The 24,467-nt window shown below is 39.1% G+C and overlaps 1 protein-coding gene across 4 annotated transcripts in view; it reads right to left on the bottom strand.

Annotated features, from left to right (window-relative positions):
* Nucleotides 1-21,837, bottom strand: part of CLGN (calmegin) — a 28,967-nt gene extending 7,130 nt beyond the window's left edge. Inside the window, exons 1-11 of one of the 4 annotated variants that reach the window (XM_044430812.1) lie at nucleotides 21,702-21,837; nucleotides 16,454-16,609; nucleotides 14,185-14,258; nucleotides 13,134-13,192; nucleotides 11,313-11,454; nucleotides 10,980-11,061; nucleotides 7,786-7,978; nucleotides 4,571-4,760; nucleotides 3,941-4,054; nucleotides 2,317-2,473; nucleotides 1,057-1,272 (exon numbers count right to left, since the gene is read on the bottom strand). In XM_044430812.1, coding sequence (XP_044286747.1) covers nucleotides 1,057-1,272; nucleotides 2,317-2,473; nucleotides 3,941-4,054; nucleotides 4,571-4,760; nucleotides 7,786-7,978; nucleotides 10,980-11,061; nucleotides 11,313-11,454; nucleotides 13,134-13,192; nucleotides 14,185-14,258; nucleotides 16,454-16,600 — 1,374 coding nt within the window. In that variant the 5' untranslated portion in view covers nucleotides 16,601-16,609; nucleotides 21,702-21,837. Of the gene's footprint in view, nucleotides 1-1,056; nucleotides 1,273-2,316; nucleotides 2,474-3,940; nucleotides 4,055-4,570; nucleotides 4,761-7,785; nucleotides 7,979-10,979; nucleotides 11,062-11,312; nucleotides 11,455-13,133; nucleotides 13,193-14,184; nucleotides 14,259-16,453; nucleotides 16,610-16,964; nucleotides 17,039-21,697 lie in introns of those variants that run through there. The other 3 variants (XM_044430813.1, XM_044430815.1, XM_044430811.1) reach the window with 3 other exon arrangements.
* Nucleotides 21,838-24,467: the final 2,630 nt, after the last annotated feature.

Consider the following 24,467-nt stretch of genomic DNA (forward strand, 5'->3'; position numbering starts at 1 on the left):
CTTCACTGTGAGGATGCTTCACTGCGAGGATGGTATTCTCATAACAATGAGCTCTGCTGGCTTTGTGCCACATGTAGCATTTTGTAGCAAGGCCAGAAAATTCAATTTTTACATCAGCAGTCCAAAGAATCTTTTCCCACATGTTTGCTGTGTCTCTCACATGCCTTTTGGAAACTCCAAATGGACTTTGATATGGCATTGTTTCCACAATGATGTTCTTAACACTCTTCCATTAAGATGAGCTTTGTGACATCCCCAAGGTAATGGTTGCCCCATGGACAGTTTCTCCCATCTCAGCTATGGATCTCTGCAGCTGCTTTGCACTAACCACTGGCTTCTTGGTTGTTTCTCTAACACCTTCCTTTCTCAGTCATTGACAGAGAGCCTTCTCTAGGCAGCATCATGGTTTAGCTAAAATCTTCCATTTTGTAATAATTAACCATGCTCCACTGATGTTCAGAGTTTGGGATTTTTTTAAAATAATCCAACCCCAATTTGTACTTTTGCACAACTTTATCCCCAAGTTATTTTTACAGGTCCTTTATCTTCATGAAACTGTGTGGGTCTCTTTGACAAATCCTGGTGTCCAGAACAGGTGTATTTAATCTGAGATCACAAGGTGCTGGAATTGCACACGGGTGCACTCCACTCAATTATTTACAGTGTTTTCTGGAGGCAGCAGGATTCATCCAAGTTTATTTAGACATGTCACAGGAAAGGGGCTGAGCACTTCTGCAATCTAAAACTACCCAACTGCTTTAGTTTGCCTAACTTTTATGCCACAGTAACAGTATTTTACAGCTTCACATTGTTGAGTATCTTGCGTGCATCAGGTGGTAACAGTGCCAACTGAATACATTTCAATTCCAGGTTGTAATGCAAGAAAATGACGAATATTCAAAGAGGTATGCATACTCCCGCAAGGCAATGTAAATCGTAACAGCAGTAATTAACTATGTTAACTATGACTGAGGTTTTGAAAATGTAAGTCTGAAAACATACAATATCTTGCAACAAAATACATTTTGGGTACAACAAAAGATAGCAAATTCTTACTTCATTAGCACTTGCAATCAACTTTTTGAAGCCCCAGCCATCTGCTGCCCATCGGTCAGCAACCTCTTTATCAGAACAGATGATGAAGTTATCAAAGTATATATCTGAGGTCATAGACCAAAGCTCCAAGCCAATAGCACCAACAACAGTCATCTGAAAAGGATGAGAATCTTCAAAATAATCAGGATTTGGGATTTTCTGAGGACTCCATATTCCCTATAATGAGAAAAAAGAAAAATACCACATGAAAGATCAATGTATTAAATACACTAGTATGACATGTTGAGTCAGTGCTTGAAGAAAATTTAATAAGGGCACAATCCTACTGACCCTGCAGTAGATGCTTGTAAGCTTCTAGCATCCACTAACAGGAGTGATTCATGGTGGTGACCCTCTCTGCTGCCCCTGCCGTACCTTACACATTGCATTTTCTTTTGGACTGCTGGTTTTGGTCATGAAATTCAAGTGCCAGGGAAAAGAAAAAGGGGTTGGGTGCCAAATGGAACTGGCCTAACTCTGTGGTCCCAGCCATCTCCCCCTTTTCACCCTCCAAGTTCTAGCTGTGATCTTGGATGTGGGGGCTGCAAGGAAGCAGGGGCTCATCCTTCAGAGTCCTAGTTCTGAGATCACTATATCTGAGAACTGTGACTCTAATCAAATGTTGGACTCCCAGATAATGTTGAGAGGCCGTAAGATTGTACCCCAAAGGCAAATTACAGGCCTTCCAAAATCCCTAAAAATTCAACTTGTCACAAAATTAACCCCTATTAATGAATTGATTATATATGGTCTCTGTGTGTGTGCGCCTAGCAAAAATAACAACAAACAATGAAACATTTTATAAATGCACATGATGTAACATGACATAGCCTTCCTGACTTCCCTGGGTTAAGACTTCAGATTTCAAGTGTTATAATTTCTGGTGCCAACTCAGCGGGAATCTGGTGCTCAAGGTCTTGGGAGCCCTTCACTCCCTTTGTGATGTATTTTGGACACCCTGGGTACCTAGGTGATTGGGGTTCTAGTCAGCACTTGGACATGAAGCTCACTGAGTGACTTTGGACTAGTCACTTGCTCTTAGCCTAACCTACCTCATAGGGCTGTTGTGAGGATAAAATGAGCTATATAAGCTAGCCTAGGTTCCTTGCAAGTGGATAGGGGACAGGGAAGAAGAATAAAGTTTGATTTCTGTACTAGTTAATCAATCTGTTAAAGCAGTCCAAGTAATGTCTCCAAAAAAATATAAGCTGCTGCTATTACCTGATAATTAGGGTTCTCTATCATAGGTGGCTTCCATTTCCCTTTATAATTTGGATTGTTTATCATGGGGCGTGCCCATGCTCCACAACCAGGTGCAGTCTCACACTTTGGATTAGGAACCTGTGGAGCTTCCCATTCACCATCCATTTCTTCATCCCTGTTAAAATGATAATAAATCAATTCAAATATTTAAATGATTTCCACTAACTTAAAAACAACAAAAACAAACTATGTCCTATATTTCAGCTCAACCTGAAAGATGTGGCTATGCAATAGCAAATTAATCCTCTTCCTACGTTTAACTAGCTCCAGATATTGGTTCCAAAAATAAAGTTTGTACACTGACCATAACCCATGCCAATTTCTTAACTGCCAAGACCTTCAGCTCTTAACACACTACTTTGCACTGTCATTCTGTGTGGCATTTAACAACATTATAAACTGTAGCAAGTAATGGAAAAGCATATGCATTCCTAACATTTACTTCAGTAAAATCCAGAGGACATTTATTAGTCTCTCTAATTATGTATGGTCTTTGAAGAGTGACACCAAATGATGCTGGAATACGTTTGAGATCTAGACCATGAGCCCCCAATTAGCAAAAGCTCTAGTAAAGTAGTCCAACTGTTATTGGCTGGTGACTACTATAACGTGATAAATTTTCTTGTTAAGGTATTTATTATTCCAATGCATTCTACATGGGGAAGTTCAGAAAGTGCAGGTAGTACAAACTGCTAATGGCAAGGACCAGAAGGTCTGAACACATAACAACAATTCTGGTTCACTTGCTTGGCTGACTATACGCTTCTGAGGCTGATTCAAGGGACAACTTTTATTACAACACTTGACAGAATGCCTCTCTCAGCCAAAATCTATCCAGACACTACAATCACCATCTGAAGGCTCTTTTGCATGCCACTTCTGAGAGGCTGGCAGGTGGTAATACAGGGAGGGCCTTTTTACTGGCAGACCCCAACTGTGAAATGACGTCTCTGCTAAGGCCTACCTGGGGCTAACTTTGTTATCCTTCCAGCACCAGGTTAAGATAGTGGTCTGTATTTAGGCATTTAAAGACATCTATAGTTTATTTAATGGCTTGATGGGGGCCCATGACAAGTGTTTAACACTTCTACTTGGCCTGCCACTAAATTGTTTGTAAATGTTTAAACTGTTGTACTGTGAAATATTTTGTAGTTGTTTTTATTGTACTATGTCCTGTTTCTAGGATCTACTGTAAAGTGCCTAGAGACCTTCAGATATTGGGCAGTATAGAAATACAATGGGATGAAAAATATTTATTTTAAAATGTCTATCCTATCTTCCCAGTTAAAAAAGTTAGTGTTCAAGACAGTTTATATATTTAGAAGCAGTACAGATATATGAAACAGTTAAAACTACCCAATAAATAAATGAAGGAACATAACAAGCCAACCAATTTATTGTTATGTACCTTCAAGTCATCTCTCACTTATGGCAACCCTATGGATGAAAGCGTTCCAAAATGTCCTAGCTGTGATAGCCCTAATCAGCTCTTGTAAATTCAAAGATGTGGCTTCCTTTATCTGGACCCCTAAGACCAATCTGTTACAGAAATTAGTCCATGGTTTCCACAAAACAGTCTTACCAATCTTCTGGTTTTTCTGCATTAGGATCTGGAACATATTCTGGCTCATCATCAAGCCAACCTTCAGGCTTAACAGCATCAGGATCTTCAATTTTGGCAGGCTCATCTTCATTCCTTTAAGTTAGAGACATATTGTACCAGAAGATGGACAATATAGCAACAGGACAGATGAAACTCTATACAATGCTTCTCAACCATGAAGAAAAGGGTTTTTTTTCCCCAATAGATGTTAATGGTGCAATCCTATATATCTGCAGAGAAAGAGGTTTTACAGCATGGCTAGATGGGAATGTAGGTAGCTGTATGACTTTTTCTGTCTAAACATGAGTAAGATTGCACTCAAAGTCTTTTATAGTTTTTAAAATCTCAAAAATATAGTTATATGTAAGATTACATACTACTGCATATTTGAATCACTAAAGTATTTTTAAGCATACCTTATTATATGAATGACTTGTAAATCAAAAGAACAGTGCTATACAGCTACAAGTCTTCATAGCCTGAAGCATTCTTCTGTGGTCAATTTCTTACAGTCAAAATACAAACCAAAGAAAGTCTACTGACTATATCATAATTGGTAGAGGGAAGGAATACATAACACGGAGCAGAAACAGCATATGTTTTCTTTACCAGTCATCTGGCTTAACAGCATCAGGATCAGGAATTTTAGGTCTCTCATCCCAGTCCTCAGGCTTTTTATCATTGGGATCTTCTATTTCTTTTGGAGGATTCACAGGTGGAACCATGTCTTCCAGGAGACTTCCCTTGCTGACAACTGTTTGGTCAATGAACACTTCAAATGTGTCATCAGGTTTTAGAACTAAAAAACAGAAAATTAATCTCTTATGAAAGAGGAAATTATGTAATCTTAGAAGTTGGGGGTGCGTGGGTGGGTTAGCAGTTACACAATTACCCACTAAGAACTGTTTTTACGTGTGGTTTAAATCTGTTTTGCTGGTAAGAATTTGTGCCATACAATTCAGCTGACATTTTAACACCATTTCCAGACAATGGAACTTTTTATAGAAGTTATAACCTAAGCATCTATTTGGAAAAAAGATTAATTCCAGTGCAATGTATTTGCAAATGACTTTGTTCTGGTCGGTGGACTAAGTCTGAAAGAGCTGTGAATACAGCCAAATATAAGTTGATTGAAAATTACCTTTTTAAAAGGTAATTTCTGGTCATTATGTGGTCACTGGGTTTTGACAAATGCTGCTTCCAAACCAATGCAATTTTTAAAGTCCTTTTATGCATCAGAACTACAGCTTCTAACACCTAAGCAGTAAAATCATATACATATTTATTCAGAAGTTATATTTCACTATGTTCATTGTGTCTCACTCTCTAGGAAATATGTTTTGAATGGCAAGTCTGTCTAGGAACTGCACACAAAACCTCTTGTACTTTCTTATCAGGCATGATCCTCAAATACTTTTCCATTTTTTGTTAAATCTTGCCATAGATATTGTGTTTCTGTATGAAACATTGCATGATAGTCTAGCTATGAAAAGCAAAGCATATGATTTACAGTCATGCTAGAATATTAGACAGCTTCAATCCATTATCAAAGAAATTTCAGTCACTCTGAACAGTACTGTCACCTCATTTAAAGTGAATGCTGAAATCTACTGGGAAAGTTCTCAAGTCACCCTGAGAATAAGTTACTTAGTGTAGATTGTTCAGGCAACAATCCACAGTGTACCTGGCAGACAATCAGGCTGACTGTGGTTTGTTCTCTCTTCCCAACCCCGTTTCTCCAGCTGCTACTCCAGGATCCTGCACAACAGAACCAGTCTAATCTCCCCAACCCTGTTCCAATTGCAACCCCAATTTCAATTATATTCCCCCTCCTTGATGATAGCCAATCCCCAAACAGCACTTATGGTGGAAAGCAAATGTGTGCACTTGAGAGTGGATTTTAATTATTTTTCTGGTCTTTCAGAGATGAGCAGATGCGCTTATACCTCACTAAAATATGGAGTCCCACCTGACCAATGTCCCAGTGAGTGTCTGCTATTAAAGTGCAGCAGGTAACATCCACAGGCACTGATAATCAAGATTATATATAGGTTGCATTGCATGCACATAAGCTTTCAGATGGCAAACTGCCAACTAAAAAGCAGAGTGGTTTTGCCCCAGGGAGTGGTGAGTACATTTTTTCCTCAGCAGTGTGATCCTCTAGCTTTTAAGTATTGTCCTAACAGTTTTTGGTGCATTTGCCCTTTTCCACACTTCCCTGAGCTCTAGGTACTCTAGAAAGTAGAGATCTATATCCCAACCACTTTTTACAAGCATTTTCTTTTGATAGCTGTCAACCCTTAATGCAGATTTCATGCTTGCATATGCCTCTGTCAAAAAAGAAAACGCTCCTGATTAGCGCTGTTGAAAGCCATAGTTTAGAAGGAAACCTGCCAAAAACTCTGGACTCCCATAAATGGGGTGACTCTCACTTTTTTTCCTCCTTTGCTGACCACCTAGAATCTTAACAAAAGGTGGAGGAATCAGGACCACTCAGAAAACATAGAGGACTTCACTGGAAAGGGGTAATCTATACTGTACTTTTACCTGCAAGGATCCCCTTACAGCTTTGCTTCTCATTTGGCAACTTGCTATCTGACAACTGTCAAATGAGAAGCGAATCAACTTAATCTATTTAGAGACCTGTTTTGTCAATTGATGGTGCTTCCTGTAGTTTGACAAAAGATATCTAGAGCACTGATGAGGCAAGACGCATATATGCTTGTTCAAATCTGAGATACAACCAAAAGAAGAAAATTAAAATATGAAAAACAACTGTGCAAATCTCAGGCATGTTTTTTGAAAAAAGGACAGTGAACCTATTCCAAAGTGCTGTTTGGGCAATCTCCATGGAGAAACACAAATGGAAAATGGAAAAAAAAGCTGCAGTAACTGCAAAAGGGGTTATGGTCAGCACAGGGGAGGTCAAGCCAGTGGCAGTCACTTGAACATGCTGTTTGGCTAACTGGTGGTGGCCCAAGAAAGCTCACCAAGATGGAGAAGGGTTTTTCTGCAGCTTGTGCTGAGCAACTCACTTCTTGCTTCCCTGTAACCATGATGGGATTGGTTTCTCAGTTGCAGATGATACAGTGATCCACTGTGGGTACAACCCCTGGAACAAGCCATGGGTTGTCAGGATGCTTGTTACCCACAAAAAAGCCACACTTTGGGGAATGGTCTGACTTTACATGACACAACCCATCATGACTTGCCATGTCACACAAATCCAAGTGCTCACCATTAAACAAACAGAAAAGGTTACTGTAGAGGTTCAAGAGCAAAGATCCTTCAATTTCTCCAGTGAAACTAATGCAAAGATTTTTTTTCCCTGGAACTTCATACAAATGTGCTTGTCACTACTTTCCTGGATACTCCCCTACAGAGTGTGTGTGTGTGTGTGTGTGGGGGGGGGGGGGTAATGGCTTGATCTTCACAAGACAAGGTGACATCAGTGGGCAGCATCCTAGTGCTAGTTAAATCCCTGGCTTCACAAAAAGTGAAACTGGAGAGAACATTGAAGCCCTGCTCCCTAAAGGAATCCAAGGAAGCTACACAGACCTGTGGTTCTACTCTATTGTAAAGCATATCATGATAAAGTTGTATTGATGGAGCAGTGAGATTCTGTATGTTTGGCTTTATGTTTCTTCCTGAAATCCAGTGTCCTGTTTCAGATTAAAATATTCTTCAAAGAAATGGGAATATCAGGTGGAACATTAATATTCTTAGAAGTGACAAAAATCCACTTGTCCACTCCAAAGTATCTAAAAATTATGGTTGTAATAGTGCTTTATGTTATTTGCCTAAACTTAAAAATTTAAGAGTACCAAGAGTATAGAGATGGGTCTTTCTGTCTGAGTAGACTTTTTTTAGATCTACATCAGGGCGCTTGGCATGTTTTTCCTCATAGTCTCCAGTTTTAGGATGCTTATGCCTGAAGATAAAATGTAGCTTGTAATCTTCTCCACATTTATCTGGTCCAAACATTATTGTGTATGAAGTTTTGTCATGGAAGTATTCCTGTAGGATGAAAACGAGCACAACATTTAACCTATACACAGCAAAGATAATTTTACATCCCCTTATTTTGGCACTGGTTGCAGCCTGATTATCTCCCTACTTTATGACAAATGATAACATACAACAGAGTTACTGCTGTTAGCACTTATGAGCTGTGTCCTAGTTCCTTCTCAAAACTATAGGTATGATGTGACTAAAGTTTCGTCAAGTACAGAACAGGATGACATCTGAAAAGGATGTAGCTTAACTTCTGAAGAATGAAATTCTATGCAAATTTGGTCAGAAAAAGGTCTACCATGAAGACACCCAAAGGGCAATTGTGGCCTTTTTTTCAGCTTAAATTTACATATGATTGCACTTTCAGTTTACTTAAGTGATTTTAACGTTTCCATCATGAAGACACCCTCACCAGTAATGGTCCTTCTGCAGTTTCATCTACTTCAATAAATTACAATTTGAGAAAGTAGAAGAAAATAGCTGTTTAAAAGGCATGTATATGTTACACACAGAGTTCCAATGTTATTTGAATGTAAGAAGCAGTTTATCTTCTTTGAAAACTTTGGAAGGAAAATAAATGGAAGCCATGGGGTGAATTTTTGAGCAGGAAACTTTTTTAGCATTCTTCCTCTGCCATTTTTCCACTCTGAATTACTTTCTCTCAAAGTTGCTTTTTACTTTTAAAAAAGTATGTTCTTGAGGCTCTGTTTGTGTATAATATACACAATTGTCTTAATTATGTACACTGGTGTGGAACTGTTCCCATTATTACATGTCCTGTTTTTGATATCTATATCAGGAATTCATTTTTAGACCTTAAACCTTATTTTCTAGAACTGAATGTTCAGAAAGACTGCCAACTAATTATCATATACATGAATGAAAAAACTCTGGAGAAAAAGTTGCCTTAAAAACTAAACTTTACTAAAATATTACAATAGTAGAATGTTATTGGGAGCAAATAAATTATCTAACGACTTGACCTAAACATGCTTCAATTTTCACTGGACTCTCCAAAGATAGTGAATATTGCAGCTTTTGTTAAAAAGAGTAAAGTACAGTCATAAAAATATCTTAATTTTATTCAGATAACAGCAATATAACCTCGTATATTAAGATTAGGTACAACATGGAGATGCTGATAAATACCCGAGGCACAATCCAGTTGATCTTTTGTCCATTACCCCATTACATGGGAATTTCCTTCTGCCAATTCTTCTCTCCATGAGCAGTCTTTTTGCAAGCAAAGACATGTCCTTGCAGACATTTGTGTGAACTTGGTAGCAAGCATAAGGGAATGACTGGAACCGAGCCTACATCTTTAAAACTATCCATCAAAGCAGTCAGATTAATATAGCAGCAAAGCTATTTCTCTTGAAAAGCCAGTCCAATTTTTTCTTCTTCAATTAGGAAAACAACTGGACAAACAAACTTGATTATTTAAAAAAAATAAGATCATCATAAGCTAAGTGAATTGACTGATGAATATATTAATGGCTTTTTTTTAAAGGTTTTTCAGTATTCTGAAACACTAACCAAAAACTAGGATGGATTGTTTTAAGCAAGGGTTGGTTCAAATCATTTTTAAATGAGTAAGAAAAAGTCAAGAGACTTTCTTATAGCCTGCACCTATGACAGTTTGAAATTAACTGCAAAATTCTATATATGTTTCCTTATAAATATGTTCTGGTAAACGAGTATAGAATTTAGGGATGTGCAAAAAATTGTCCTTGTCTGAAAATCATGCAGGCATGCCCAGTTTGCAACTCCAAATACAAACAGGAATGCAATTCTTGGGAAATCTTTACGTTTTTTTGAGCTTCATGTTTATGTTCAAAAGTGTGCAATTCTGAAACTGTATGCATTTTTCACCATCCACACTTTTACATTTCAGCCTATAGGACATTTTTCCCGACTGAAAAAAGACATTTGTATTTGGGATTGTTTAAAGCATTGATCTGATTCAGACTGCTATATTGTCTGTCTTCACTCCTCTGTCTTTGCTCAGTCCAATTCCACCACTACATATGCACAGAACAAGACTCCTATCCAGTCTGTGCCTCGACATGTTATTTTAGTCAGAAAAAATGAAATCCCAAAACTTCCAAGAAGAAAGAGCTTTTGGTTAGGCTGGACAGAGCCATTTTAATGAGATTAGAAACTGAAAAAAATCCCATGCTTGACTGGTAGGTAATTTCATGTTTTTTATAATGAGATGTAATTGCAACTACTTTATGTTTTAAGTTAGAGAGAGATGTAGTATTTGATTTGCAATGTATTTTATTTTTTAAAATCTGATTACATTTTTAAAAACTAATTTCTTTTATTTTTAAAACATAAATTTATACCCACACTCTGACAAATTACAGCTCTACTTTTGGATTAAGATAACTGAGAGAAGTAGTGTTGGTTAGTATCAGAATCTCAGGTTCAAATTCCCTCTCAACTATGAAGCTTACTGGATAAACTGCACCCTTTTAAGTTCCATGAAAAGACCTTTATATCTTCCCATGCTATTTTAATTCTGCTAATTTACACTGTTTTTGCAATTTTGTAGCATTTTGGAGGGGTGCATTTATTTTTCAATTGTTCTGTTCTTTCACATAAACTACTGCAATATGACTTGAAGAGCAGTAGAAAAATACCTATAAATAGTAAATGGTCCAATTAAAGAAATGAATGAAAGGGACCATCCCATTAGTGTATCAGGATAATCCACTGAGAACACGTATATATGGGTTTACTATAGAGCATTAAGCGTGTTACATACAAAGACTGAAATGCAGCTAGTGTTAATGAGCCTGTAGTTGTACCTTAGGGAGTAAGCACCAGCATGCATCTCTATTCCCTTATCTGGGAGCAGGTGCATACTTCACTAGTTTCCTTTTAAGTTCTGAGTCACAGCCAAGCAACAACTGCTGGTGCAAGTACAGAAGGATTTGGGAACTCTCCTTGCCAACACTGAAACATGTCTACTCATACCCATCTCCCAATTACTACATACCAGGTTCAAGTCATCACTTTTGGAAAGAAGTTTAACATATGCACCACCACAATCAATGCCATCTTGAAAATTCACTTCATACCTGCACAACAGAAACACAAGAAAACTCTTCTGGAGACAAGTGCTAATTCGATATTCTCTTAGCTACTACTAGTGTCCAGTTACTATTGTGTGCAACTCAATATTGCATTTTTAGTGGTCTCCTCCTTTGTTCCTATAACTGACCTAAACAATAATTTTGAAAGTTTAAAACATACAGAATATTCCTGCAATATTTTTTTCATGAAATAAGCATTATTGTGAAAAACATTTCATGTGTGAAGACATACTTACTGAATAATTAGTGGCTTACTATCAAAAATAAATGGCTGTGTTAACATAGCTGAAATTGCATGATGCTTTGCTACTGATTTCAATACCAATCCTCTGTCACCAGGCACTGAATTTTCCTTTAGTGGTTCTATTTCCCATCTTCCTAAAAGAGTTAATAAAGAAAGATAGATGTGAGAAAAGAACACAACTATGATTCAAATAAAAGTAATTTCTACCTGTTTGTGTAAATCATTCTTACCATATGAACTTTGGAGCCTGAATTGCCAACTAAAAACTTTGCCTGAAGTTACTCATAAAATTAGCTGCCCCTTGACATTTGGGAGAAGGATCACCCTTCAGTAAAATTACATGCTTTGCATATAAACGATTCCAGGTTTGCTCTCCGGTGTAGCTAGTAAGGGATGGGAATGAATACTGACTGAAATTCTGCAAGTCAGCACAAAAATACTGAGCTAATGGACTTGTGGTCTGCCACAATGAATTGGTTTACACTATTGGAACAAGTCTCCATGGTTTAAACAAGCAAGCATGGTGTAGGGGGTAAGAGCATGGAAATGGGATGTCGAGGAAATGGGAAATGTGGGTTCTAGTCCCTACTCAGCCATAGAGCCAACTGGATGACTTTGGAACTCTCAGGGCTGTTTTTGTGGGGATAAGATTGAAAGCAGGAAGAAGAGAATTATGTAAGCCACTTTGAATTCTTTGTTAGAAAAAAGGCAGGATATAATTTTAATTAATAAATTAAAAAGTCTCTGTGGTTTGTAAGTGGACCATGATGTGCATAACCGAGTTCCCTTGAATCCACAGAGCATGGATTACTGAAGGTTAAATAACCATACAACAAACCATGGGTTATTTGAAGGTTGTTTAACTCTCCAACAATATGTATGACCCAGGTTTGGGAGCTAATTATGCAAATTCTAAGTGGGAGGGGTTGTGGGTCACAACAAGCCTGAGCTGCTTGGTTTGATTGTTCCCTTTATACTCACTGAATCCACACAATCTATATTCCAGAAGCAGGCAACCCAATTTGATCTCAAGGCTGTATTGTTCCTCTTAGACTGAGCTACAAGGCCTGATGACCTCAAGGGAATCAGGCTCTTCCACAAGTATGCCTCCCAGATGACATCATTCACCCCACCCCAAGAGAGTTACGGAGATCCATAGTGCACAGAGAAAGTGACTCAGCCATGTCAGGCACCTTACTGACATGCCACTAGACCAGTCTTGTTCACACCACTCACATTCACAATGGGGGGGAGGGGGTGAATGCAAGCAGGGGAAACAATTGTTATCTCCAAACAACTATCAGATAGTTTTATCCCCCAATCAATTTATTCATTCCTATCTGCTCTTCTGCAAAAGACTCCCAGAGTGGGTTACTAAAGTCAATAGCCAGAGGACATAAGGATGGTGATGCTTGATTCAATTTCCCAGATGGCTGGAAATATGGGTAGGCTTTTAAAACACTGTTTAGAAAAAATACTTATTTATCTTTCTTGTTAGTTTTATTTTCATTCTGACACGGACAGGACATTTTGGAGAGCTTTCATTCATAGGGTTGCTATAGGTCAAAGATGCCTTGATGGCACATAACAACAACAAGCAACTAACATGAATTGAATATAGCGATCAGCATCTGACTTGTTCAGTAGTCCAAGATCAGATGTCAAAGAATTTTTTTTATCATTGCTAAATAATGTAACTTCACAGGTACAACTATGAAAGGAGAATATTTTTACTAACCATAAGGAAGGTAATTCACAAGAAAGCTCTGAAAGCAGCAATGAGATATTCCAACAAAATTTACATAAGCCTTACCATCATATTTAGCAATATCTTCATCTGTATCTTCTTTTTTGGTCTGAGACAGAACCCACCTATTTAGAAAAACAAGAAATTTAGATCATGACGGTTTCTGTGAAACAGAACCGATTTGTTTAATTATTTTAGAGTGCAATGTTGTTGCTGTTAAACAGAGTCTAGATGGCCACAAGAGAATTCCGAGTCCCATTTCCAACCTTGCAAACATGCGCCAAGGTTGGCACATCCTCCCTTTGCCTAGCAGTGCAGAAGGAACCCTACCGGAGCAGCTCCAAGTATGCAAGGTGCTTTCTGGGCATTCTGGGGGACACACAAAGGAAGAGCCACACTCTAGTGGTGCCTCAGCCTACCCTCCTTAAATTCTGAGGCAAAAATATACAGTAAATTTTCCATTTGATAAAAAAAGACTGTATTTGCATTTAACACAATTTTTTCTCAAAACAAGAATGGTAACCCCCTCAAAAGAAAAAAAAAATCTGTGTATCCTCCACACTGTTCAGTTTAAAGAAAATATCTAAAGGTGCATTACCATTAGCAATGATGACACTGCAGATGTGTGCCATGGAACACAATGGGTTAGGGAGCCAAATAAATGGCATCTCCTTTTTAGTCCCTTTCAGAATTATCAGTGTTATATTATGCTGTGTTTTTCTTATATTTAAGCTATGAAGGGCTAGAATGAACACATTTAGCTTGATAATGAATAACATTTCTTCCTTTTAGCATTCCATAGTCATTTTTTCTTTTTTCTTTCATGGGTTATTAGAGGATTGCATTTATTCCAAGTGTTGCCCATTCTGTACGATCATAAACCTGTGCCTGTGCATGTAACAGAGACAAGCAGCGATCTGAAGGATGAAATGTTATCAGTGCTTTCATGGAACAACACTAGATATTAGCCTATTTTCCTCTTATTTCCACTGAATGTTCTGAACAACTTATTTGCTAAAAGCAACCCATTACAGACATCTAGGTTTATTAACCACGTTCTTGTTGATCTAAACTGCAAACATTCATAACTTTAATGTCTACTATTAGATGCCCTTACCCAGACAACATTGCATCATCAAAAGTTTCAGTAAAATAAACTTCTCCAGTTGGCTTCGGCGTCTGGTACACAACCTACCAAATATTGAAAAAAAATTCAGAAGCAGAACCATCACCTTCAAGTGAGATGTATTAAGAGTTTTAAAGGCTAGTTAATTATTTTGCACTTACTGTCATCATACATGACTGTAGTTTAATAAGAAAACCTTAAACATATGGCAATAGGCTGGATCCAGTGTTATGTTTTGGGGAGAATGACTGAAATCCATGAGATTCAAGTCAATCATAAGAAATGTATTCTACTGATTTCAGTAGACACTAAGCATAACTAAGTCTGAATCCAAAGCATTGCTTTGTATCTTCATTCTTGCAACCTGGCACCTACCTTGCCCAACTTCATATAATTGTGAATTTCTTCATATTATGGTTTGAATCCAGCATCAATCTAGGTTAAGGTCTAGTCACTTCAAGGGGTCTCCTCTGAGTAGAACATTGGATACAACTTTAGGATCTACTTATGTGAATTTTCCAGTTACTTTATCTGCAAAACTCAAGAGGTAACTCATCCTTTAGTTTTAAAGTTAGTCAAGTTACAAGCAGGACTAGCTAAATGCAAAACCTGACCCACCAGCAGAAACTGTTTTTGGCAACTGCTGCTGTATTACATTTCCTACCTCAGAAAAAGGACCCTTCTGGAGTTTTTCATTTCCATATATCAAATAAAGTATGCACATTTCAAGAGTTTTCATCAGTCAGTGTTCTGCTTTATATCCCTGTTGAGTTTCTGACAGCTATACCATAGTACAAGCATAAGACAGTGACTGGTTTTTTATGATACAACAACCCACCATGGTTTATAAACCACAGCAAGACATCATGTTTAAGAAACCTGAACAGTTTCCTGAAGGGTGGCTAGTTCATGGACAATAGGCAAGCCTGACAACCCGATCCACCTCTGATGATCAACATCACACATAAAGGGAAGCAGGAAGAAAAGCCCTTGGAAACAAACCAAACCCCATTGTTGCTGGGCCACTGGCAGTACCAGACCCCCTAGCAGCACCTTGGTGCAATTGTAATAAACTGGGGACTCTTCATCAAGATGTTGAGCACCTTTCACTTGCTGAAGCATTTTTGAACTTTAACCTTTTTCCTCTCTGGAGATCATGATCCTCAATGTGAAAGCTAATTTTGTAGTCTATTTTGTCAGCCAGTGACTGAATTTTTAAAGTACACAAGTGGCTTATCAGTGGTTGGTAAACTTTAAAAAAAACTTTTTGAACTCACAATGCAAGCAAACATTGTTGTACCTTTTCAATAATCTATTTAGCCACATAAGAATGCAAACATCCATAGTTCTGAAAATGGGATGTGTCAACTAGACAATGTTTTGGCAGGTACCCTCTGTCAAAGAGTGGCAGTTACTAATCCTGCACACTGAACAAAAAGGTTTCAAATAGGTGTTTTCTTCTTTACTTAGCTTTGTCTTTACAATTGTCAAAAGGCAGGATATTAGGGGAAAGTAAAATCATAAGGGACTTCTTGTGAAAAAGGGCTCGTAAATTCTACACACATACCCTTTACGGCAAAAGCTTTATATTTTTTCTTTTTTGCTATTACGGTCCTTAGGGTGTAGTACATTTTGCACATATCTCAAGACACTAGTTACTTGAGAAAGTGGTAAAGTTTACCCTACCACATTTTGGGGGGAAGCAATTTTAACAGTTAGTTGTCAAAATTCAACCACTTTTTAAACATGGCATTTTGAAAGGGGAATTGGGCTTTTTTTTTTTTGCCAGGGGCCTTTGTTCATAATCTTGAATATTACAAATTCTATGGACCAGGACTTTGTTGAAAAAACAACAACAACAACGGAAACAGTACCTTTAAGCAAAGATGAAGCCTGGAAAAAGTTAGTTTGAATAAGTTTTTCATTTCAGTTCTCTAAAACTCACCAAGTGGTTCTGCTTCTCAAAAGAGGGGAGGGGGCACAAGCATGATTAATACTATCCTCTTTAGGCTGAACACAGAACTACTTTACAGTCAAACAGTATTTTCAAATGGTCTGCTGTCACAAGAGCGTGCATACTCAAAGAAGAGGGCCAGGCACAAAAATGAGACACTTCAATATATTTCTCTGCAATCAAGATGCCTGTGACTAAGGCAAGTTGTGTATTATTATTTCTGAATGTCAAAATAAACCAAATTACATGAATTCATGGTCAAACCTCTGTATATTTTAAGATATAGCATACACACTAAAGTCTTACCTCAAGGGGTAATCTGTCTTTGTCAGCATTAGTATCTTCTGAATTCTTGTCAAAGTTCTCCATGTCAGCTTTTGAATCTTCAGCTTCTGCTCTTATTGAACTTAACAACAAGACAGTCAAGCAGAGCCAACACCAGTGAAATTGCATTCTGGCTATCTGTAAAAAAGAATGATTCAAACAGATTCTATTATTACTTCTAGTCAACTGTCCAAAGACCTACTATTTATCTATGTAAACCTGCACACAGTGCAACTGAAGGAAATATATGTTTTTTTAGAAGTCTTTCCACATTATTAAAACAAGTGATGCAAAGGAAGTTACACAGATGGCTGCCACTTTCTGCTCTCATCTATCTAAACTGATGTAAAATAATATACTATCTATGTAAGGGCAGAACTATACTTTGTGTAGCATTGCAGTACTTTAGAAACTGTTTTTGTTTTATGAAATGTGACTTCAGAGGCTGCAATTTTGAAGAGAAGCATGTGGGGAGAGGGGTGTCATAACCTACCATCCAGTTGCTTTCATTCCTGATAGAGAAAAGATGCAAGTACGTGCTATCTTTTTTTCCAAGATGGGTGGAAGCATCATTACTTAAAGAACAACAGCTGCATTTGTGAAGTGATTTATTAAGAAGAGCTTTTTAAAAAATCTTCTGGCAGCTAATTTCATTGCAGTTCTTCTTGCAGAACAACATCCACTTAACTGTACTGAAGGACATGAAAAAGGTAACTGCATGTTTTTAACATATTTCACAAATGAACAGCTCAATGGTGTTATGAAAAAGCAGTAGTTATTATCTTTTATTTGCAAAGACCAAACGAAAGCTTCACTGAGAATACTCATACGTCTGTTATCATTTTTTCATATAATTCTCACAAGCTCCCACAGATACATTATTATTTGTCCCTGCTAAAATTCTCTCTTCTAATATCATTTTATATCTTGCCAGAAACCACTATTGCTGCAGCAAGACTTCACCCCACCTCTCTTTCAGCTATTTCAGTAGGGTCACATAACATATTTGGAAACTCCTAAGCCAATGTACTACCCCTCCAGATTTGTTTGTCTACAATTCCTCACTAGCACTATCAATGGTCAAACATATCTGAAATGTACAAGAATGGGCAAAACTGTCTTAGGCTTCTCTGGCTTTAAAACAAAGACATACGTTGAACTTTCCCTCACAAACCAGAGCCACTATCTCACATAAGGAACACAGCAATTCATAGTATGCTCCAGCACTATCCTGCCTTCTGACTCCAGCTAACATATTTCCAGATATGCACCACTTATAGAAAAGTAAACAAAACCCTGAGCAGAGCTCTAGATGCAACAAATATAATCCTTTATTTCAGCGGCTTTTAATTAAAGCAATTTCAGCCTGAATATCAGTGACATGTTATTTGCTGGCATTTCTACAGTTAGGAATATAATCAAAAAGTTACTTTTTTTTAGCAAAGCCATAACTGGGCAGATAAATCAGTAAAATGAAGCAAAGTACAGTATTTTTTAGGAATCACTTACACAGGATCATTGTGCCAATTAGGCACTTTCATGTTAAAAGTGCAGGGAAGACCATCAACAAAAATAATAACCTAACATCTCAGGAGAAGAGCCCAAGCTGACATCACTCCAGTGTTTTAATTAAATGTTTATATCTCCACCATCAGAATTACTACTCCTGGGGTGTCAAACTGTTAAATAAGCACATTGACTAAATCTTAAAATATTCCATTAATCATATGACAATAATCAATAGCAACTGAACAAAGTCACTATTTTTAAAGGCATGAGAAAATAGGTGATAAAAAGACAAAAGAGTAAGCAAACATCTAGGGAGAAGGCATACTAGAGGTTAGACTCCACTATAAGCAAGGCCCTTCCCTACCTCTCAATGGCCTCAGTTTTGAAAAGCAGATTATTCACAGAAGGGCCACACAAAACTATACTGCACAGAAACATTCAATGGGTAAGATGGCATACACAGTTTAATACATTTATTAGGCCAAGTCAAAACAACAAGTGCAAACTTTTGAGAACTCCAGATCTTTTACAAGATGTTACAAATTTATTACTATTATTATACTGCATTCTAGCTCATCTTTTTTCCCTCTTGCGAGGAACGCAAGGTGGCTTACATAACCCCATTTTATCCTCAGAAAAACAATGCAATGAGGTAGGTTAAGCTAAGTGTAGGTGACTGGCACAATGTCACCTGCTGAGCTTCATGGATAAATAGGGACTAGAACTCAAATCTCTCAGGTCCCCAGTCCAATACTCTAAACACCATACCACCCTGGCTCTCTGTTACACTCTTAGTAGCATTGGCTCATTGTTCCCATTCAATATAATGCTGACAAAAGCTCCAGCATGGGGTGAATTGAGGATGAACATGACTGAAATTGTTGGGTAAAAATTCCCATAAAAGATTGCAATGGTAACATAATATTAATGGAAATAGTCCTACCATGAAGCCACTTGAAATGTAGTCTCTTGCAATGTAACGTTTTGGTGCCACAAAGAATGGCAGATGCAAGTCATGGGGAATTCTGTGGCACAAACTTAATTGGAACAAATCAGGTCGATACAACACTAGGGAGTTCTTGTTCATTTTCTGTGGGATTTGCCAGGAGAACTTTCTATTGGATTGGCTCCAGCATTAATGTACCTCAGACTTGCCATTCTCTGTCTAGCTCAAGAAGCATTAATAGCCTTTGGCCAGATTTTAACAGTATTAAAACCTAATATACTGCAGCATCAAGCTTTCCGAATTTGCTGATGCTTTTGATAACAACTGGGGGGGGGGGGGTTAAATTTTTTTTTGGGGGGGTTGCCCCCCCCCCCCCCAAAGGAGCAGGTTTGTAGCTTGCAGGTGCTCTTTGATCCATCTTTGTCACTTGAGGCTTGCATGGCATCAGTGGCTTGGAGTTTCTACTGTCAGCTTCAGGGGTGGCCCAGCTGCACCCCAATCTGGGAAGGGAGAGCCTGGCTTCAGTAGTCTAGGCTCTTTGAATCCCTAAACTGGATTATTGAAAGGTACTCTACATAGGGGTGCCCTTGAAGACAGTTCAGAAGCTGCAAGTGGTACAGAAAGTGGAAGCCAGGTTAATAATCAGGACCTATTGATTTGCACATATAAGAACAGTCCCAATGCAAGATGCTGGTTTTAACCTATAAAGCCCTACGTGGCATAGGGCCACTATATCTATTGTACACTTCTCCCAACCATAACCTACCTGGACACTACACTCAACCTCTGGGGCCTTTCTCCAAGTTCCAACTCTGAGGGAAGTGCAGAGAGTTCCAACTGTCGTGAACTACGGTTCCTCCCTTCACAGATTCAAAGCCACAGACTTTCCATGCAAAATGTTCTTTTCTTGACCAAAGTGTTTTCCACAAGCACTGGATGCACAAACACCTGGAATAACTCTCTGAGCATGCACAGAGTGGTTCATTAAACCCAATCTAATATTCACTTCCAGGAACTCTCGTTATGAGCATGGGTAGCTCCCTTCAGGAGGGAATGTCTAAAAACGGACATGTCTCCTCTCTGCACACTGATCATCTAACTGGACCACCCTTCCCTGCTGATGGCATGTCATGCAATCAAGAGCTATGCCTGCCTCATCTGCATCTGAGAAGTCCCCTCCCACCAACTGTACATCTTGATTATTCCCAGGAACACCCGCCTGGGGAGTATGGCCTTGAAATAAGCATCTCTGCTTCTCTCATTTCAATGTCTGAGGATGGCCCACATTCCCAAGCCCCCTCCCATGCTGCTGCTGCTGCTTCTGGAGACCAGCCAGCAGCTCTTAAGGATGTATGCTCAAAGCAGTCATCTTTATTATTCCCAAAAGCAACAAGGGAAGAGCTTTCTTAGTGGCACCTCCTCCATTCATGAAATAACCTCCTCACTGTGGCTAGTGCCAAATCTTTAATCGTTATAGCACCAGGTTAATACAGGCCTCTCTTCTGAGGCTTTTCAAGACTTCCTTGGTGACCCAAGGGTTTGAGAGGGATCACTTGGTGTTTCGCAGTCACTCTTTTTGTTATTTCTTGTTATTGTCTATTTTTATTATCTGTTTTTGGCTGTTTTAAACTTTAATATTTTTCTGATTTTATTGTATTTTTATCATCCATTTTATGGACTGTGTAAGCTCCCCAAAGAGCTTCAGCTGTGGGGCAGTACAGAAAAGAAATAAACAGAAACTGTGGTTTTCCTGGAGCCTTGCTTGCAGCTGTTATTCTTTTATTTTAGCTTTGCAACATTTGGGTGATACAGATAAGAATGATAAAGAATGAGTCAAGGTCACTCAGTGAACTTCATGGACAAATAGAAATCTGAATTTTTGTCCTAATCCAGCACACCAGGCACTGCAGCCATTCAAAAGACATGGTGTACCTTTAACAAAATTTTGGGTGCTTCCTGAGGTGGCTTTTACTATACATGAGCAAAATTTTATGAGGGATCCATAAGTAGTCATCTTCCATTTGTAGCCCTCCCATGTTTTCCCAATGCCATCTCTCAATGGCAGAGAATGCTGTCTAGATGTTAGTAAAATTAGGTCTAGAAGGTTGGCCATTTGCACGATAATGTATTGTCTGTAAGTGCCCAAAGAATATCTTTAATCAATTTAGCATTATTTTTTAAATGCAAGATTCCTATCTGTAAACCGGCCTCCAGTATTTGTTTAAAATCAAACCAACTTCACGTTCACAAAACAAACAAGCAGAAATGAGACGATTAGACACTATTAGCCACAACTTCGCTTGCTTCAGGCAGGTAATTACGGAGACCTCTGATGGCGGCCGGCCGTCTGCACCCGCGCGTCCCTCTCCTCAGATAGGAAAGCTAATTGGAGTTGCTCTCTGCGTCTCTCCCGCACTCCCCAGAGGCAACTCTCCTCGGAGGCAGCGCCGCCGCGAGAAAAGGGGTGACTCCGTACCGCCCTGTGCCAATGGGTCGGGCTGGGATGCAAGCCGAGGCCAAGCCGCAAGATGCGTTGCCTCAGCTCGCGGACGGAAAGGGGAGAAAGCAGGAAAGCCCCAGCTCGTGCTACGGTTTCGCAGCCTTCAAGCGCCAACGGCAGAGTAACGGCTGCGCCGAACGCGAGAGAGAGAGAGAGAGAGAGAGAAAAGGATGGAGGAACGCTGCCTCCGCGAGAATTAAAGGCTTACGGTAGGGCACCCCTCGGTCGCTCGCCCGCCCGGCCCCGCACCACCCCCTGAATTTCTCCTTACCCACCGGTAACGTCCAGACCCCCACCTTCGGTGCCTGGGAGGCCACAGCCGTTACCGCCCGCGAGCCACGGTCCAGTAAGCGTTCCCCCGGCAAAATCCCGGCGGCTTGCCAGAACACATCACCTCAACTACCATACGTGCGCATGCGCCACTGCCCCGAGACGGCAGGCGTCAAGGAGCAGGTGCTCCGACACGCGCCGCGCAACCGCAGCCAATCGCGATCTCGTGCTCATAGATTTTTAAAGCCAATCGCACGGCAGGATTTCAGACCATTCTGCTCACTAACCCAACCCTAGATCGGTCCGCCGATCTCAGAGAGCTGAGCCGGTGCAGCCTTGTCCAATCAGGCTCAGCCTTTTCTTGTACTGGACAAAGGGTCTCGAAGTCAATAGGGAGAGTGAGCAGCGCTTAGAAACGGTGGTGTGGAAACACGTAAGACACGCTGGTCTGTACCAGCTGCTTTGTTTATTCCCTTCCTTTCAAGGGGATTCAATTAAAAACGAGTCACTTTGCAAAAGCTTACTATGGGCTAGTAAATACCAAGAATGATCGGGCAAGCTGTTGTTTTATTTGAGGAGCAGAAACGTAGAACTTAAATTCCATATTCAGGCAAGTGACGCAGCTCTATTTGGAAAGGAAAACTAGGAAACGACGGGAAACGAGTTACCAGATTCAGTCTCCTTATGAACGTATGAGGGGTGCTCAATAAATTCTCAGTATTGATATGAAGCAATGAACTTACACAATTTATTATATTTTTTATTTTTCTGTATAATCACCCTTGACATTTATACATTTCTTACATCCAGTGAGTATTTTTTCTATTTCTTAAACGTATTTCTTCCTTCCCAAAAAATGGTCAATTACTGTCGACTTCAGCTCATCATTAGAAAACCACTTTCCATGAAGAAGTTTTTTCAAATTGGGGAACAGGTAGGGATCACTGGGGGGCTAAATCTGGGCTATAGGGTGAATGATTAATTTTCTGGAATGCACAGTCAGGCACAGCAGCCCTGGCAACTTGCATCATGCGCACAGACACATTGTCATGGGGTAGCTGTACGCCTTTGCTCAATTTTCCTTGCCTTTTCTCTTTAATAGCATCTCAAAATCGATGTACTTACATCATAAGTAGCAGCATACGACGTCTTGCTGATAGTTTCACTGATAGTAATTGAGTATAAAGAAAATAGTAAAATTCTTTTGCAGTTCCAAAAAAACTGTGTCTATCACCTTTCCAGCTGATGGGGTGACTTTGAACTTCTTTGGAGGGGGGTGTTCCTTTTTTGTGCCACTGCATCAACTGCTGTTTGCTTTCTAGGTCATAGCGATGCACCCAAGTTTCATCTCCGGTCACAATTCGATCAATAATTATTGACAGATCATCACCACACGGCTTTAAAAACTCTTTACAACAATCCATTTGAACTTATTTCTGTGGGGCTGCATGCATACGAGGTACCCATCTTGCACTGACCTTTGACAAATTAAGTCAGTCGTGAAGGATGTTGTGTATGGTGCAGACACATAAGTTACTAATTTCTGCTAATGTTCTCACTCAAATTCAAGTGTTTTCCAACACAATTTTCTCATTTTTTCCCCCAACAATTGTGTTGGTAGCTGCTTCCACTGGTCGTATGGGACGCGGGTCATCTTTGATGCTCTCTCTGCCTCCACTAGATCACTTTTGAACCATGGATAATGAGGGAGCAGCTTCTTGATACATGGCAACCATCTCTTCATGAATGTTTTTGTTTTTGTTTTACTTTTTCCTTCTTTCATCAAGAGGTTTACCACTGTGCGATGCTCAAGTTTCATCACCTTACTATGATCACTCATAATGGTTTCATGTTTGCAATGATTTCAACAATACTAATGGTCAAAACAAGCTGAAATTTTGCATTTATACCCTCAGAGAGTATCTCTGCCTGGAACCATCATCAAGTTACCTGCAAAGTAAGCAGAATATATCAATACTGAGAATTTATTGAACACCCCTTGTAGTTTCCAATCCTGGGAAAGGATCGTAGGGACTGGCTTTCATGAGAGTGAAATTTTGGAGCTCAGTGTGCTAACTATGCTCATGTTATGGCTTAATTTGGAGACCACTGACTTGGCTAAAACCCCTTACTTCCCTCTGTTTAGGTTGTAATCTTACAAACATCTAGCTGGGAATAAAGACTAATGAACTCAGTTGGGCTTAATTTTAAGTAGACACCATAACTTAGATGCTAGCAGAGTCCTCCACCAGCTGGAGTGGGGCGGTAGGTATTACAAGGGAAGAGCTCATCTGGATCACACTCCCATAAACATCGTAACTTTATACTAATGCAAGAAATGGAAAAAGCCAATGGTAAAACATCTATTCCACCTCAACAGGCAGTCATTCACATTTCCATGTCAAAAGCACAGGACATACTATAATTCAACATTGAATTGCAGCACACCATTGCCAGTAACTCAAATGGCAGACACACACATGAGTAGGAACTATTTTTTTCTTGTACATCAGTTTGTGTGCACATGGAAATCATAGGGTTTTGAGAAACTACAGAGAAAAGGCACATAGCACTGTACTTATGCTCCTATGTGTAGTCTGAGGTGAGGCTGTTTTGTATAAACACTTCTCTGCCTAACAGATTTCATGCTTTGGGAGTTTTATTTATTTATTTATTTAAAACATTTCTATGCCACCCCCATCGCAACAAAGCCTCGAGGCAGCTCACTATATATATATATATATATATATATATATATATATATATATATA

Source organism: Varanus komodoensis, unplaced genomic scaffold, assembly GCF_004798865.1.
Source record: "Varanus komodoensis strain SLA01 unplaced genomic scaffold, ASM479886v1 scaffold21, whole genome shotgun sequence".
NCBI classification, from domain to species: Eukaryota; Metazoa; Chordata; class Lepidosauria; order Squamata; family Varanidae; genus Varanus; species Varanus komodoensis.